The 14,469-nt window shown below is 36.4% G+C and overlaps 1 protein-coding gene and 1 long non-coding RNA gene across 3 annotated transcripts in view; one reads left to right on the forward strand and one right to left on the reverse strand.

Moving 5' to 3' along the window:
* MAMDC2 (MAM domain containing 2) overlaps window positions 1–14,469 on the forward strand; it is a 239,786-nt gene that overhangs the window by 218,760 nt on the left and 6,557 nt on the right. The window contains exon 12 of the mRNA XM_001365384.4: window positions 12,372–12,631. Within this exon, the coding sequence (XP_001365421.1) occupies window positions 12,372–12,631 (260 nt within the window). The remainder of the gene's footprint in view (window positions 1–12,371; window positions 12,632–14,469) is intronic.
* Window positions 1–14,469, reverse strand: part of LOC103101507 (uncharacterized) — a 142,478-nt gene that overhangs the window by 56,550 nt on the left and 71,459 nt on the right. The window lies entirely within an intron of this gene.

Here is a 14,469-nt window from a genome sequence, read left to right on the forward strand (position 1 = left end):
GACACTTATTAGTTGTGTGACCCTGGGTAAGCCCTGCCTGCTTCAGTTTCCTCCACTGTAAAATGAGGAAAATAATAGCATCTACTTCATAGAATTGTTGTGCAGATCAAATGCAATATTTGAAAAGTGCCTAGTATATAGTAGTTAACTAATAAATACTTGTCTTCACTTTCTACTAAAATTATTTTTATTCAACTTATCATTGAGCCTCTTGACTAACTCCAACTCTGCCTTTGGCTCTATTGAACACCATCTTATCATTTTGGGTTCTTTGAACTCTGATAGCTTCTTTTCCTGCTCCTTTGATGAATCCTTCACTTCATCCTTCCCACCACCTGTGATTGCTATCAAAGTTTGTCCTAGGTCTTCTGCTCTTCTCTCTCAGGATCTATTCATATGGTTTTAATGATCATCCATATAACTCTCAAATCTATTTCCAGGACCTTTTCTCTAATCCAGTATTTCTTCAGGGCTATGAATGATCCATGCTCCCCAAAACCCCAAAACTGATTCAAGGCAAACACTTCTAAAATTTATTATGCATCCCATACTCCAAAATCACACAAACTTTATCAATATAATTAATGGCATCACAGTCATCTTGGTCCTTCCTTGGTTCCTTGTCTCCCCTCTTTGAGTTGCTTCCTACATTTAGACTATTAGAAAGTACTGCCAGTTCTTCCCTAATTTTTATCAGATTCCTTCTTTTTTAGTCCCACAATAAGGCCCCCATCCAAACACCATTAAGACCTAGACTACAGCAATCTCCAAACCAGGTTTCTTCTCCATGAGCCCTTCTTATTCCTTCATATCCTATACCTAATATCCAGAGACTTCCTCAGCTGTCATTCTGATAGCCTTGGTCTCACCTGACCATTGAATCTAATAACAGGAAAGTGTATCTAAAGGCTAATACATACCTGAACAACCCAGGCTACAAATAACTATCCAGTCTTTGATTGAAGACCTTCAGGGACAGGAGCTCACTATCTCCTAATGCAGCCCATTCCACTTTGAGACAGCTCCAATTATAAAGAAGTCTTTTTCCTTATGATCTAAATTTTCCAGAGACCAAATCTGCTGTGTAGTGCCACTAAGACCAGAACAAAAAAAATGAAAAAATGGAATTTTGGCAGGAAAAGACCATATCTCTGATATGTCTTTAAGTGTCCAAGTTTGATCTGCTTTATATCTATCCTGCATGGTGACTAAAATGTTCAGAAGACATTTGAGATTATGATCACTTTTATAGCTTTTTAAAACATTTCTTTTGAAATTGATCAAATATTTCCTATGTGGTTTACTCCAAACCCTTTATTTGGCAAGAGAAAAATGATACAGAAGAGTAGGAAAACCTAGTTTGAGATTACTTTTTCTTACTCACAAAGTTTGACTCCCAGCAAAGATACATCAAAGTATTTAACAGTCCATAAAGTCCAGTATGAAACTCAAAAATTTCCAATAAATTATTTCTGCATGGAATTTGCATATATGTATCCTTCATGTATGAATATTTATAACACTGCTACAATATAAGTAATGAAGAGCAGGTTGATTTTTTAATGGCAAGACCTACATGAATTATGAAAAGTGAAATGAGTAGAATCAAGAGAACATAAGATACAGGTTCAGAATTAATGCTTAAAGGATAAATTGTGAACAGTCCATCCCCACAGAAAGAACTGATAAATGAAGACACAAAAGACATAGTTTATATATATATGTATATATATACATATATACATATGTGTGTATGTATATATTTTCTTATCAAGTGGCATTTCTAATGTGGTGAGGGAGGGAGAAAGGGAGAAACCTGGGAATTCTGATGAGGAAAAAATAGAACAATTATATACCATGTATAGATTATATTTGTCTATCTATGCTTGAAAAATACCATGGTCTAGAAGGAAAAGCAAATGTAATTGAGAAAATCTGGGTTCTAAATACAGCACTCTACAGGTGTGAACTTGAGCTAATCAATTTTTCTCTTTGAGTCACAATTTCCCTATGTGTAAAATCAGAGTAATATTTACATTCCACTTCTCATGAGGCTACAATAACTCTAGAAGCTCCTGATTTTGAACTTCAAGGTTCTCCTTCAGTTGGACCCAACTTATATAATTGTCCTCATCTCTTGTTACACTTGAGATGATATTTTCTGAGCTTGCCAAGCAAACTATTTACCAGTGTACTTATCACTCTTTGGTTCTCACCTCTAAGTTCTTATTTGTATTGTTCTTGCTGCCTGGAATGTTTTTCTGCCTCCTTTGCACCAGACTGTGTCCACCCACCTTCAGAACCCTGGCACATCAGATGTATCTGTCAGTTCTTCCATTAAACTTTTTTTAATGATCCAATGCAGACTTAACCTTTCTATATGTGTATGCATACATGGTAATGTAAAAGTTTGGCTAACCAGAACCCTAAGGAATGAGTCACTGAAGACAGCTCAATACTCCAAATAGCAAAAGGCTAACCTTTTAAGTGCCTGAAGGTTGAATTCTAACTTCTTGAAAATGGACTATTCAATTTTTTGCTATTCTAAAATGATTATAATGAATAACAGTGTGGTGCTTTGTCTCCGTGTTATTTCTTTATACCAACTCTGGGAGCTTATCCATGTAAATATGTTTATGGCCATTGCACAAATGCTGAAAGTAGAGTATCAGGAAGGGGGAGTGTCTTGTCCAAGGTCCTGAATATAATTCACTAATATTTCCTTGAGTCAAGATCATTGTTAAAAGCATCACTTATAATGATGATCTATAGCTGTAGCAAATATAGTTCTGCTCCTCCCTGATTCCCTTCTGAGTTGCATGGTGGTTGTCTCTTGAGTATGGCACATGAATACTCTTACAAAGTAATGGGGTGTTATAAAAAAAAAATAAAAGATGATCAGAGGAAGAAATAGAATACCTAAATAAACCTATTTTAGAAAAAAAATTGAATAAGCCATAAATGAATTCCCTAAGAAAAAAGTATCAGGACCAGATAGATTTACAAATGAATTCTATCAAGCATTTAAAGAACAACTGATTTCATTATTAAATAAATTATTTTAAATAATAGGTAAAGAAGGAGTCTTACTAAATTCCTTTTATGGAACAAATATGGTACTGAAACTTAACCTGGGGGGGGGGGAGAGGGGGAGAAAATTATAGACCAATTTCATTAACAAATATGGATGCAAAAATCCTAAATAAAATACTATCTGGGAGACTACAAAAATATATCCAAAGATTATACATTGTTACCAAACAAGATTTATGCCATAATACAGACATAGTTTAATATAAGGAAAACTTTCGACATAATTGATTTTGCCAATAAGAAAAACCATATAACTATATAAAAAGTTACAGAAAAAGGGAGCAGCAGGGTAGCTCAGTGGATTGAGAACCAGGCCTAGAGATGGGAGGTCCTAGGTTCAAATCTGGCCTCAGCCACTTCCTAGCTGTGTGACCCTGGGCAAGTCACTTGACTCCCATTGCCTAGCCTTTACCATTCTTCTGCCTTGGAGTCAATACACAGTATTGACTCCAAGACAGAAGGTAAGGATTTTTTTAAAGTTACAGAAAAATCCTTTGACAAAATAAAATACTCATTCCTATTAAAAATACTGGAAAGCACAGAAATAAATAGATTTTTTTCCTAAAATGACAAAAGCATCTGCCTAAAACCATCAGTAAGTATTATGTATAATAGGGATAAGCTAGAAGCCTTCTCAATAAGATCAGGAGTGAAAGAAGGATGATCATTAATACCAATATTATTTAACATAGTCATAGAAATGCTAGCAATAGCAATAAGAGAAGAAAAAGAAATTGAAGGCATCAGAATGGACAAAAGCTGATAAAACTATCTCTGTAGATCACATGAAGGTATGTGTGGAAAATCCTAGAGCTTCAACTTAAAAGTTAATTGAAGCTATCAAGTTTAGCAAAGTAGCAGGATATAAAACAAACCCACATAAATCATGTTTTTTATATATTACTAAGTCCTGCAAGAAGATATAGAAAAAGATATTTCATTTAAAATAACCACAGATAGAATAAAATACTGAGAGTATACTTGCTAAAACAAGCACAGCAACTACAAGAACATAATTATAAACCACTTCTTACATAAATAGTTAGATCTAAATAATTGGAGAAATATTCATTGTTCATGGATGGGCACAGTCAATATAATTAAAATGACTATAATCCCCAAACTAATCTACTTATTTAATGTCATCCCAAATAAATTACAAAAAATATATATTTTATTGAACTAGAAAAAATAACAAAAAAAGTAATGGGGTGGAACACAGGTGGTCATTACACATTATAAATACATACACTTTTTAAACCCTTACCTTCCATCTTAAAATCAATACCATGTATTAGTTCCAAGGCAGAAGAGTGGTAAGGGCTAGACAATGGGGATTAAGTGACTTGCCCAAGGTCACACAACTAGGAAATGTCTGAGGTCAGATTTGAACCCAGGACCTCCCGTTTCTAAACCTGTCTCTCAATCCACTAAGCTACCCAACTGCCCCTAAACACATACACTTTTGGAAAATGTAGGTACTCTTATCAGCATCATGACCAACCATGCTTCCAGAGGACCAGTGATGAAATATACTAAGCACTTCCTGATAGAAATGAAAGACAGATTATATAATCATGCATTACCCAATATATAAAGTATCTATCTGTGAATATGATTATGTACTACATATTTGGTTGGGGAGGAATAGATAAGAGCAGGTAGGTGACTCAGTAGATAGAGCACTGAGTCTGGAGTCAAAAAGATAAGAGTTCAAATTCAACTTCAGACATTAGCTATGTGATCCTGGTCAAGACATTTAGCCTCTTTTTGCCTTAATCCACTGGAGAAGGAAATGGCAAACCATTCCCAAATGCTCATCAAGAAAACTTCATGGACAGTGTTGGCATATTATTTTCCACAGAGTCATGAAGAGTTGGACACAACTAAATAATTGAACAACAACAATAACATATGTATTTGTGTGTGTGTGTGCATTCTTCTGAATATATAGCGATTGCAAAACTTTAGTTTACTTGACTAGATATATCTGTCACAGAGTTGTTTTTTTTCCTTTTCATTTAAAATCAGAGATGGGTGGAAGGAAAAGACAAGACATGCTTGCTAATGGAAAAAATAAATTTTAATTCAAATTTTAAAATAAGCACATGTATAACAGAGATGTATTCTGCCTCAGCAGAACTGCTTTGAAATGCAAGTGGTTATTTGATTCTGACAATAGCCTAATGCTTCCTATAGCATCCCCATCCCACTAAGTAAACTAAAGTCTGGTCGTCCATTCACAGTAGAAATGCCCTGGGTTTTCAAGGGCTACAGTATTTAAATATAGCTGTCTTCAAGTAGACTATAAAACTAGGATATGACCGCTTTATTTATAGCCAAAGATGTAGGTAACTCCTACTAAAGAAACTCCTTTCATGAATCTAGGGTAGAACCTCCTCTCAACTTATAATCTTAAAGAATCTATCTGGAACATTGGTAAGTGAAATGACTTGCCCAAGGGCACACATGTATCAGAGGCAGAATTGAAATCCAGATCCTGACTCTGAGGTCTATGGCAAACAACTTAAAAGAAACCAAAAGGAATTACTGATACTAAAGCATCAAGAAGCAACCCCATCCACACCCCTATCACCACAACCAACAGATTCATCACCACCTACAACCTACTCCTTGGTATCTTTTTTATGGTGAATGTCTTCCCTAATATCTAATTACATTATTACAGATCAATTGAAATTTTTATCAAGGTGAGCAGATTCAGCAGAATTACCTCTTCCGTGTCCTGCACCAGTCCATTTTATTAGCTACTCCCTGGCAGAATTAGGAAGCTCCCCAGTCCAGATGCTCCTTGTTTAATGAGGCAATGGAAAACAAACTCAGCTCAGTTCCTGAGATTTTATTATTCATTGCTATCCTATCAGCATGTGTGTGGCGCCATATTTTCAGAGTACTCTGTAATCAGCCATTATTTGTTGTAGTGCCCTTGATGTTTATGGGGGTGCTTCATAGAAAAAAAAATCATGTCTTACCAAGTATCTTAAATGCTGCTTAATTGAAATTGTTGCATTTTTTAGCCCTAGTAATTTGCTGATGAAGGAACCTTGAAAAGTCATCTCTGTTTCCCTAGCTCCTGGATAAAGTTACCTTCACTCCATTTCAGGAAGATAGCTGTACATCTTTTCTTCAACAATTTCTAGGGGAGATAGCCACACCTTTACTTAGCAGTGCTTCCTGGGTCCCAGAGATCTTCATGGTCTTAAGCTATTACCTTATCCTCCAAAATAATAACACTTGAAGTCAGAAGCGTTTTTAATTCCCAGTAATTATTTCCTATCTCCACACCAGGCTTTTGGTACTTTGGCCTCTTCTCTTTCCTGCAGGAAACCTAGACTCTGCCCACTGACTGAGTTTTTATAGGTGAACTTCTACTTTATCTTGTCCTAAACCAGGCATCTTGATATCATGTCCTCAAGGACACTCATGTCCCCATCTCCTTCTAACCACCACTACTTTATGTGTGCCATGTCCCATTTGAGAATAAGCACCTTCAGAAGGGCAGGAATTGACTTGCTTGCTTGCATTTATTCCTGACACAATAAATCTGTGAAATGCTTTACCTATCTTTCTACATGTATAATCAGAAAATCATTGTAATGGAGCTGTTGCTAATATATTAGAATGTTAATAAAGTCTATTTGAGGCAGTTGTGATTCAGTGGTTCAAGCACTGGGGTCTGTACTCAGGAAGACCTGAGTACAAATCTAGCTTTAGATACTTTCTAACTGTGTGACACTGGCAAGTCACTTAAACTCTGATTGCCTGGGAAAAGAATCCACTGTGGAAGGAAATGGCAAACCACTCCAGTATCCTTATCAAGAAAACTCCAGCGATAGCCATGGTCCACAGAGTCACAAAAAGTTGGGCCCAACAGAATAACTGAACAATAACAAAGCCTATTTAATTTAAAATCTATGTTTAAATCAAGAAGTTAGTCAAAGAATTCTATTCTTTTTTTTAAAAAGGATTAATCATTCAATTTAATTTCAGTAATGACCAACTTCAGAGTTTTGGGGTGTGTGTGTGTGTGTGTGTGTGTGTGTGTTTGCTTTTTTACTATGTCTGAACTTTTACAGATTTTGGCATCTTAGAGATCATCCAATACAACTCCTTATTTTCAGATCATAAAACTGAAGCCCAGAGTGGCTTCCCTTAGTAATTTGCCTGGGTGACAAGATGGTGAATGGCAGAGCCAAGACTTATTATATACATGTCCTGGGTTCTGAGTTTGGCAGTCCTTCCAAAGAATCATTCTGCTTCATCCTTGTGTTATTAAATATTCCGTAGCATCAGAGAAGGAAAATTCATCCAGCTCATTTTTATTGCCCTCAATCTACTGTTGTATCTGATATCTTGTCTTCTCCCTAACAGATGATCAAATAATTTTTAAAATACCATTTAATCCCAAAAATATTATACAACTCTGCCCTATGCTCTAACTATAAGGAAAAACTACATGATGTAAAAGATAGAAATTCTGGACCTGCTATCAGGAAGATCTGGGTTGAAATCCTTCCTCTAATATGAGCTGTGTCCAGACTCTGGACTAGCCATGATTGTTCCTCCCTGAGCCTTGGGCAACTCTCTAAGATTCTATTAAGCCCCTACACTAAAGAATAACATTAGGAATCTAGCATTTTTTTTCTCCTCTTACCACTAAGTTTTTCTAGGAGTTCCCATAACCCACCCTAGAGTTATTCCTTACTAAATGCTGCTTAACCATAAAAGCATCATTGGTAAGATTTTTAGCTAATGGGAATCGAGCATTTTAAAACAGAAGTAAGAGCATTTTCTAAACATTATACATCATGAAAAAGGGTGCATGAACAGGAACCTCAAGAATTTTTCATATCACCAGTGACGGCAGATAGCTCTTTATTGCTCACATAGGCCAAAAATCACATGGGACACCCAGGTTGTCTCCCCAAGTCAGGCAAAAGGAAGCCAGGAGGCCACCAGAACAGCTGCCACACAGTTCAGAAGTACTAGCATCCCTCATGCTTTAACATGCCTTACAGTTGCTACACAAAGAACAGATGGGACCCTGGAACAATTTCCTCATTCCCAAGTAGAACTATTATTGCCTCAAACTTGAATGTTGACCGTTGGAAGAAAAACAATTTGTTTTCACCAGTTAATAATCCATTCTACAAACCTGTGTGTCCTGAATCATATGAGCTCCATTGTGACTCATAGCAATCAGATTTCTTGGCCCAGCTCCATGGTTTTTGTTTGCTGAGACAGACAGGCATTTGCTGCTTTAATGTGGCAGAGCTCTTATTAAATACATAAGACTTTTGTCTGCTTTCCCAAATGTAGATGACTGCTCTGGATGTCCACAAAGCCCTGAGGTTTCAACAGGAGAGATGGTATAGAAATCTTATATTCTAGGCAAGTAAAAATGAAAAACACATTTTATCTTTCAAGAGACTGAATTTGATCTTGTATGAAGAGGAGTAAAGGATGATAGGACCATAGATTTAGAAATGGAAGAGGTTCTAGAGATCAGTGATTCCAACTCTTTCAATTTACAGGTAAGAAAACTAAGGTAAAGAGGGCTATACAGATAGTAGATAACTGAGATGGGATTTGGACTTGGTTTTCTGATTCTAAGTCCAGTGTCCCTTCTGCTCCAGGATGTCACCTAATTAATGTTTAAGTGAAAAGGAACATAGACAAGAAGTGGGGTTGGGGAAAGCAGTGAACAACCCATATGTTTCCATTGTCAAACCTGTGATGCCAACAGAAATCAAGGAATGGTCCTAGTACTTTGAATGGATCCCACAGTAAAATTAGGAGAGCAAATGAGCAGAAGTCACACAAGATGAGTAAGCATGGATAGTTGTCATTGGCATTATTGTATGGATGCTAAAATAATTTCTATAGTTTCACATTTATGAGATTGATTAACGGAAAATAATATAGATTTAGAATATGTGAAGTCATCCAGGCCAACTCCCTAACTTTATAGATCTGGTAACTGAGATTCAGAAATGTTAACTTGATCAAAGTAACTTGGAAAATAAATGGCAGAGCTGGGATTTGCGCCAAAGCCCCATAACTCCAAATAATCAGTTTTATTAAATACTTACTATGTGTTAGACATCATGCTAAGTTTAACTCTCTTGCCACAAAACCATATCAAGTATATTCTGGGAAGTTCATGATTTTCCTTAAAATTATTTTCAGTCAAATTCTGATCTATTTTGGTATTGTCTTATGGAAAATCTAGATGTACTCAGATTAAAAGCATAGTTCCTGTTTCTCAAAAGAAATCTTAGGAAAATGTTTAATTTGAGAGCAGCAGCACTTTTTCCTCTGAGGTTACCTCTACTCTTATGTTCCTCTGCTTACTGAACCCACAATTCCAAAATCAATTTAGTCATAAATGCCAGCAGTTTAAGAGAATTGTTTTGGATTCTACAGTATTCGTTACACTAACATTAGCCTATATCTTCAGCCTGATACTCACGAATCATAGATGTAAGAACCAAAAGTAGGATGAAGTTTTGGTCTCATGAGTGCAAAAATACCACTTGTTCAAACAATAGAAGAGAATCATAGCCAGGAATTATTTCACAAGTGGTCCAGACCAATTGACTCAAATAGCTATGTGTAGAGCAAAGTATTCATGAGAATTATATTGGGCTAACTAGTTTCACTCCTTTCATTCCCTCTTTCAGACAAAGCAGAAAGAGAGTGGTGGAAACTCTAGCAAAAGCATGAATAAGTAGACTGAGATAGAGGTACATGTACAGAAGCTAGGTAAAAGGCATGGTCAGGAAGACAGAGATCTGAAAAAAAGGAAGGGTTCCTGGAATAGACCTAATGGTAAAGGCATGTATGGATGAAGTTGCTTCATGAATGTAGGTATGAGGGTTCATCATGAATAGGAGCCAAGGCAGGCTCAGAAAACATGGCAAGTTGAAGCTTGGTCAACAACCAGGCTTGAGTAACCAATACGATAGGGATCCATGACTGAGAAATCCCATGGGAGAGTACCTAGAGGGACTCATGCTCTAGAAGGAATTTGGGGACAATTGTTGTCATGACCAGCTTATATTTTCCCAATCAATCCCATCCCCTGAGGTGGCCCCTCCTAAGGCTTTAAAATGCAGACCCTGATCCCAGTGGAAGCACCAATAGCCTTTACCCAAAAGCATGTGGACAGCTAGAGTGCTGAACCTGGAGTTCCAATCACGCTTCATATACTTATTGTGCTGTGTGACCTCTCTGAGCCCCAATTTCCTTATCTGTAAAATGGAGGTAATAATAGCATTTACCTCCCAGGGTCATAAAAATGATCAAACAAGATGATACATATTAAGCACTATGTAAATGCTAGCTATTATTATTATTTCTGACTATGTCGAATTCAGAGCTTCAACTTCTCTCTGCTTTTTGAGGTTAGACTATGGTTAGAGCTGGAATTTAGAGACTGTCTAGTCCAATCCTCTCATTTTACAGATGAGGAAAATAAGACTTAGAAAGGTTAAGTAAGGGGCAGCTGGGTAACACAAGGGATAGAGCACCAGGCTTAAAGTCAGAAGAACCTGGGTTCAAATATGATCTTCCTAGCTATGTAAGCCTGGGTAAGTCACTTAACCCCTATTCACCTAGCCCTTACTGCTCTTTGTCTCAGAGTTAACATTAAATCTGAGTCAAAAGGTAGGGTTTGTTTGTTTATTTATGTTTTAAATGAAAAGAGAAAAAGAAAGATTAAGTAATTAGCTCTAAGTTACACAGGTAGTAATTCACAGAGGTAAGATTTGAACCTGTGCCCTTTGGATCTGAATGAAGTATTCTTTCCACTGCATCACACTGCTGATGGATCATTTTTTTCTTCTCAATATCCAAAGGATACCATTTTCCAGAAACAACTCCAAGAATCGAATGTCCTAAAAGACTTTTCATTTACCCTCCCTCCAGGGAGGTCATTTCCTCTGAGAACCTCTTTTGTCATTTGAGGGCTCCATCCATCATGTTGTGGGGGTAAAGAAGCTAGATTTGGAAAGCCATAGGAACCTGGTTTGAAGCCACAATGTGCCATTTATCACCCTTGCAACTTTGGACAAATTGTTTCAATCCTCTGGGCTTCTGTTTTCTCAGCTATAAATAAGAATGGTGAATTAGATGGTCTCTGAAGCCAGATCTAAATATGTGAGGTATTCAAGGCTTTTTCCTAAACAAAGTCTCCTCCCATGCATGGTCCTGGGTCCCAATTCTTCCTCTTTGCAAATACAAAGAAAAAATTTAATAGGATAAATATTTGAACCTAAAAAACAAAATTTTACCAGAGGAACAGAGCTGATGTTTTAGTTGCCACATATATGGGGGATATCCTGATGTGCTAATTACCCTCCTACACAGTCAACTATATTGCAAAGAATTTAGCTTAAAATATGAGAATAGTATTTCTCAATAGATTTTTTTCTTAAGGTAACTGAGACGTCGTTTTACATATTTGTGTTGTCCCTTTTTCAATATTGTAGTTGAACATATAAAACCCAGTGGAATTGAGCGTTGGCTATGGGAGGGAGATGGGAGGAGTGAAGGGAAAGAATATGAATCACATAACCATTGAAATTTTTTCTTAATTAATCAATTAAATAAAATTTTAAAAAAATGTATAGGCAAATTTAAAAAAGAAAAATATAGTAGTTGAGGCATTCATTTTTCTTAGCTTATTGCGCAAGAATATCTGAGGTAGAGGAAAGACATATAGTAGGACCTCATTTCACATGAACTCAAAACACAAGAATTCAGATATCCACAATCAAAAAAGGCAGAAAAACCATAAAATGAACATTTCTAATTATGCCCCAAATCTGCACCATTTCCCCAAAAGGTGTAAAGTCTCACAGCAGTTTGCCCATTCATGTTCATTCTCATTCTGAGAAAGCTAGTGTGAGTTATTGCATTGTTTTGTGCCAAACTTCAGCTCCCACATTCATCTTAGTCCAGAGTTCTCATCTGCATCAGAACAGTGCTTTTCTTTGTTTCATTAATGGTATTTAGTTATTAATAATGGCTCCAAAGTACAAGAACCATAATGCTGTTAGCTCTGATAAGCCTACAAAAAGTTGTAAAGTGCCTAGGCATGTTTTTATAAGAAATACTTATTAAAAAATGAGGTTCTCTAGTAAGCACAATTTTCTACTTACATGAAGGATCTTGGAATATATTGTTTTTATAAAATTAGATCCTACTGTAACCTGATTTACTGTGACCGTATTTGACTTTGTATCTCTCTTTAGGTTTCTACATGTACATTGAGGCATCTAATATGGTTTATGGGCAAAAGGCACAACTGGTGTCAACAACTCTAAGAGGAGTCATTGGCAAACACTGCTTGACATTTTTCTATCACATGTATGGAGCAGGAACAGGCCTCTTAAATGTTTACTTGAAAAGGGAGGGTTATAAAGAAGAGTCCCTCTTATGGAGAAGAAGAGGCGAGCAGAGTATTACCTGGCTGCGAGGACTGGTTGAATATAGCTCTGAAAGGCAGCACCAGGTAAGTGAAATAAGCTGAGGCTCAAATTAAGGGCACACCAAACTCATTATCTCCCAGATACGTGGTCTTTTGGGTTTGTCCTTTTTTCTTCTTTTTTTATGTTAATACAATTTTAATATTCATTTTCTGACATTTTTTAATCCATGTTCCCCCCTACTGCCTATGACTCCCCTACAAATTTCCCCCCTCTCCAAGTAGGTAGTTAATATTACATAGGTTGTATATAGATTATAATATAATACATATTTCTGTGTTCTTCATGTTGTAAAACAAGATACATTGCTTACACTAGAGGAAAATTCATGGAGGAAATAAATTGAAGAATGGTTTGTTTCAATCTGCATTTGTACTCCATCTGGATATCTTTTTTGGCATGAGTCCCTTGAAGTTGTCCTGGATCCTTGCTTATTAATAATAACAAGCCATTCCCCATTGATCATCATACTTTATGGCTGTTATTGTGTAAGATGGTCTCCTGGTTCTGCTCCCTTCACTTTGCATCACTTCATAGAAGTCTTAACAAAAAAAATTTTTTTTGTGGGGAGGGGAATCATCTTATTTGACATTTCTTCTGGCACAATAGTATTCCATTATAAGCATATACATTTATCCTTTTAAAAAGAACGTTGATTTCCTTCTTGTTCAGGATCATGGTGACCTCATCTGACAATTTCATGGCAGCATTCTGCCCTTGTGGTCCCTTGCCTCACTATTGAAGGGCAGAGGAAGGTTTGATTGAAAGATCTTGGGAACCTTTAATTTTCTTAATTTTCTCAGACTTTGGCTTTCTTCTAGTGATCCATCATTTACATTGTTAGAGTTATTGTGGGTATTGTCTTGTTTAGGTCATACTGTGTTCATTTGTATAGTTCTTCCTGTGTTTTCTGAATTTCACATATTTATTATTTCTTGCTTCAGATAATGTTATCACATTCATAGATCACAATTTGTTCTGCCATGTTCCTGTCAATGGGCACTCATTTCCATTTCTATGCTACTCCAAAAAAATGATGCATTAACATTTAAGTATATGTGGAACTTTTTTCTTTCTAATTTATTAATTTTTTTTCTTTGTTTGCTTTTATCTCCTCGGAGCTTATGGCTAACAGTGAGATCTCTAGGTCAAAGGATATGAATACTTTAGTTACTCTTCTCACACAATTCTAAATTATTTTCCAGAAATGGTTGGGCCTATCTATTGCTTCCCTAATAATAATAATATATATGTATATATATATATATATATACACACATATGTGTGTATGTATATATTTTTTCCCTCTACAACCAGCATCCAAGTGGTACTATAGTGCATAGAGCACATGGTCTGAAGTCAGAAAGATTCATTCTCCTGAGTTTAAATCTGATCTCAGACACTTATTAAGCTCTGTGACTGGATAAGTCATTTAAACACTGTTTGACTCAGTTTCCTCTTCTGTAAAATGAACTGGAGAAGGCAATGGCAAATCACTCCAGTATCCTTGCCAAGAAAAACCCCCAAAAGGGGTCATGAAGAATTGGACGGCCCCTCAAACATTTCGGGGGCTCCTCTTTGCCAATTTTCAGACCCACTCTAAGTAGTTTTAATTCACATTTCTATTATGACAAATACCTTGGAGGTCAGAGATTGTCTTCAACTCTTAAACTGAAAATTATTGAACAGGACTTTCAAATAAAGACCAGATTTCTTTGCCTTTGCCCTGCTGTCTTGATTCACAGATACTGACCCAGCCTGTCAGATCATGCTATTGCATTGCCTGAGGTGCTTAGTAACCAACTCCCAAGACTGTGAAAGACAGACACACCGATGTCCTTTGATAGAACTATTTCACGTGGCA

Source organism: Monodelphis domestica, chromosome 7 (genome assembly GCF_027887165.1).
Source record: "Monodelphis domestica isolate mMonDom1 chromosome 7, mMonDom1.pri, whole genome shotgun sequence".
NCBI classification, from domain to species: domain Eukaryota; kingdom Metazoa; phylum Chordata; class Mammalia; order Didelphimorphia; family Didelphidae; genus Monodelphis; species Monodelphis domestica.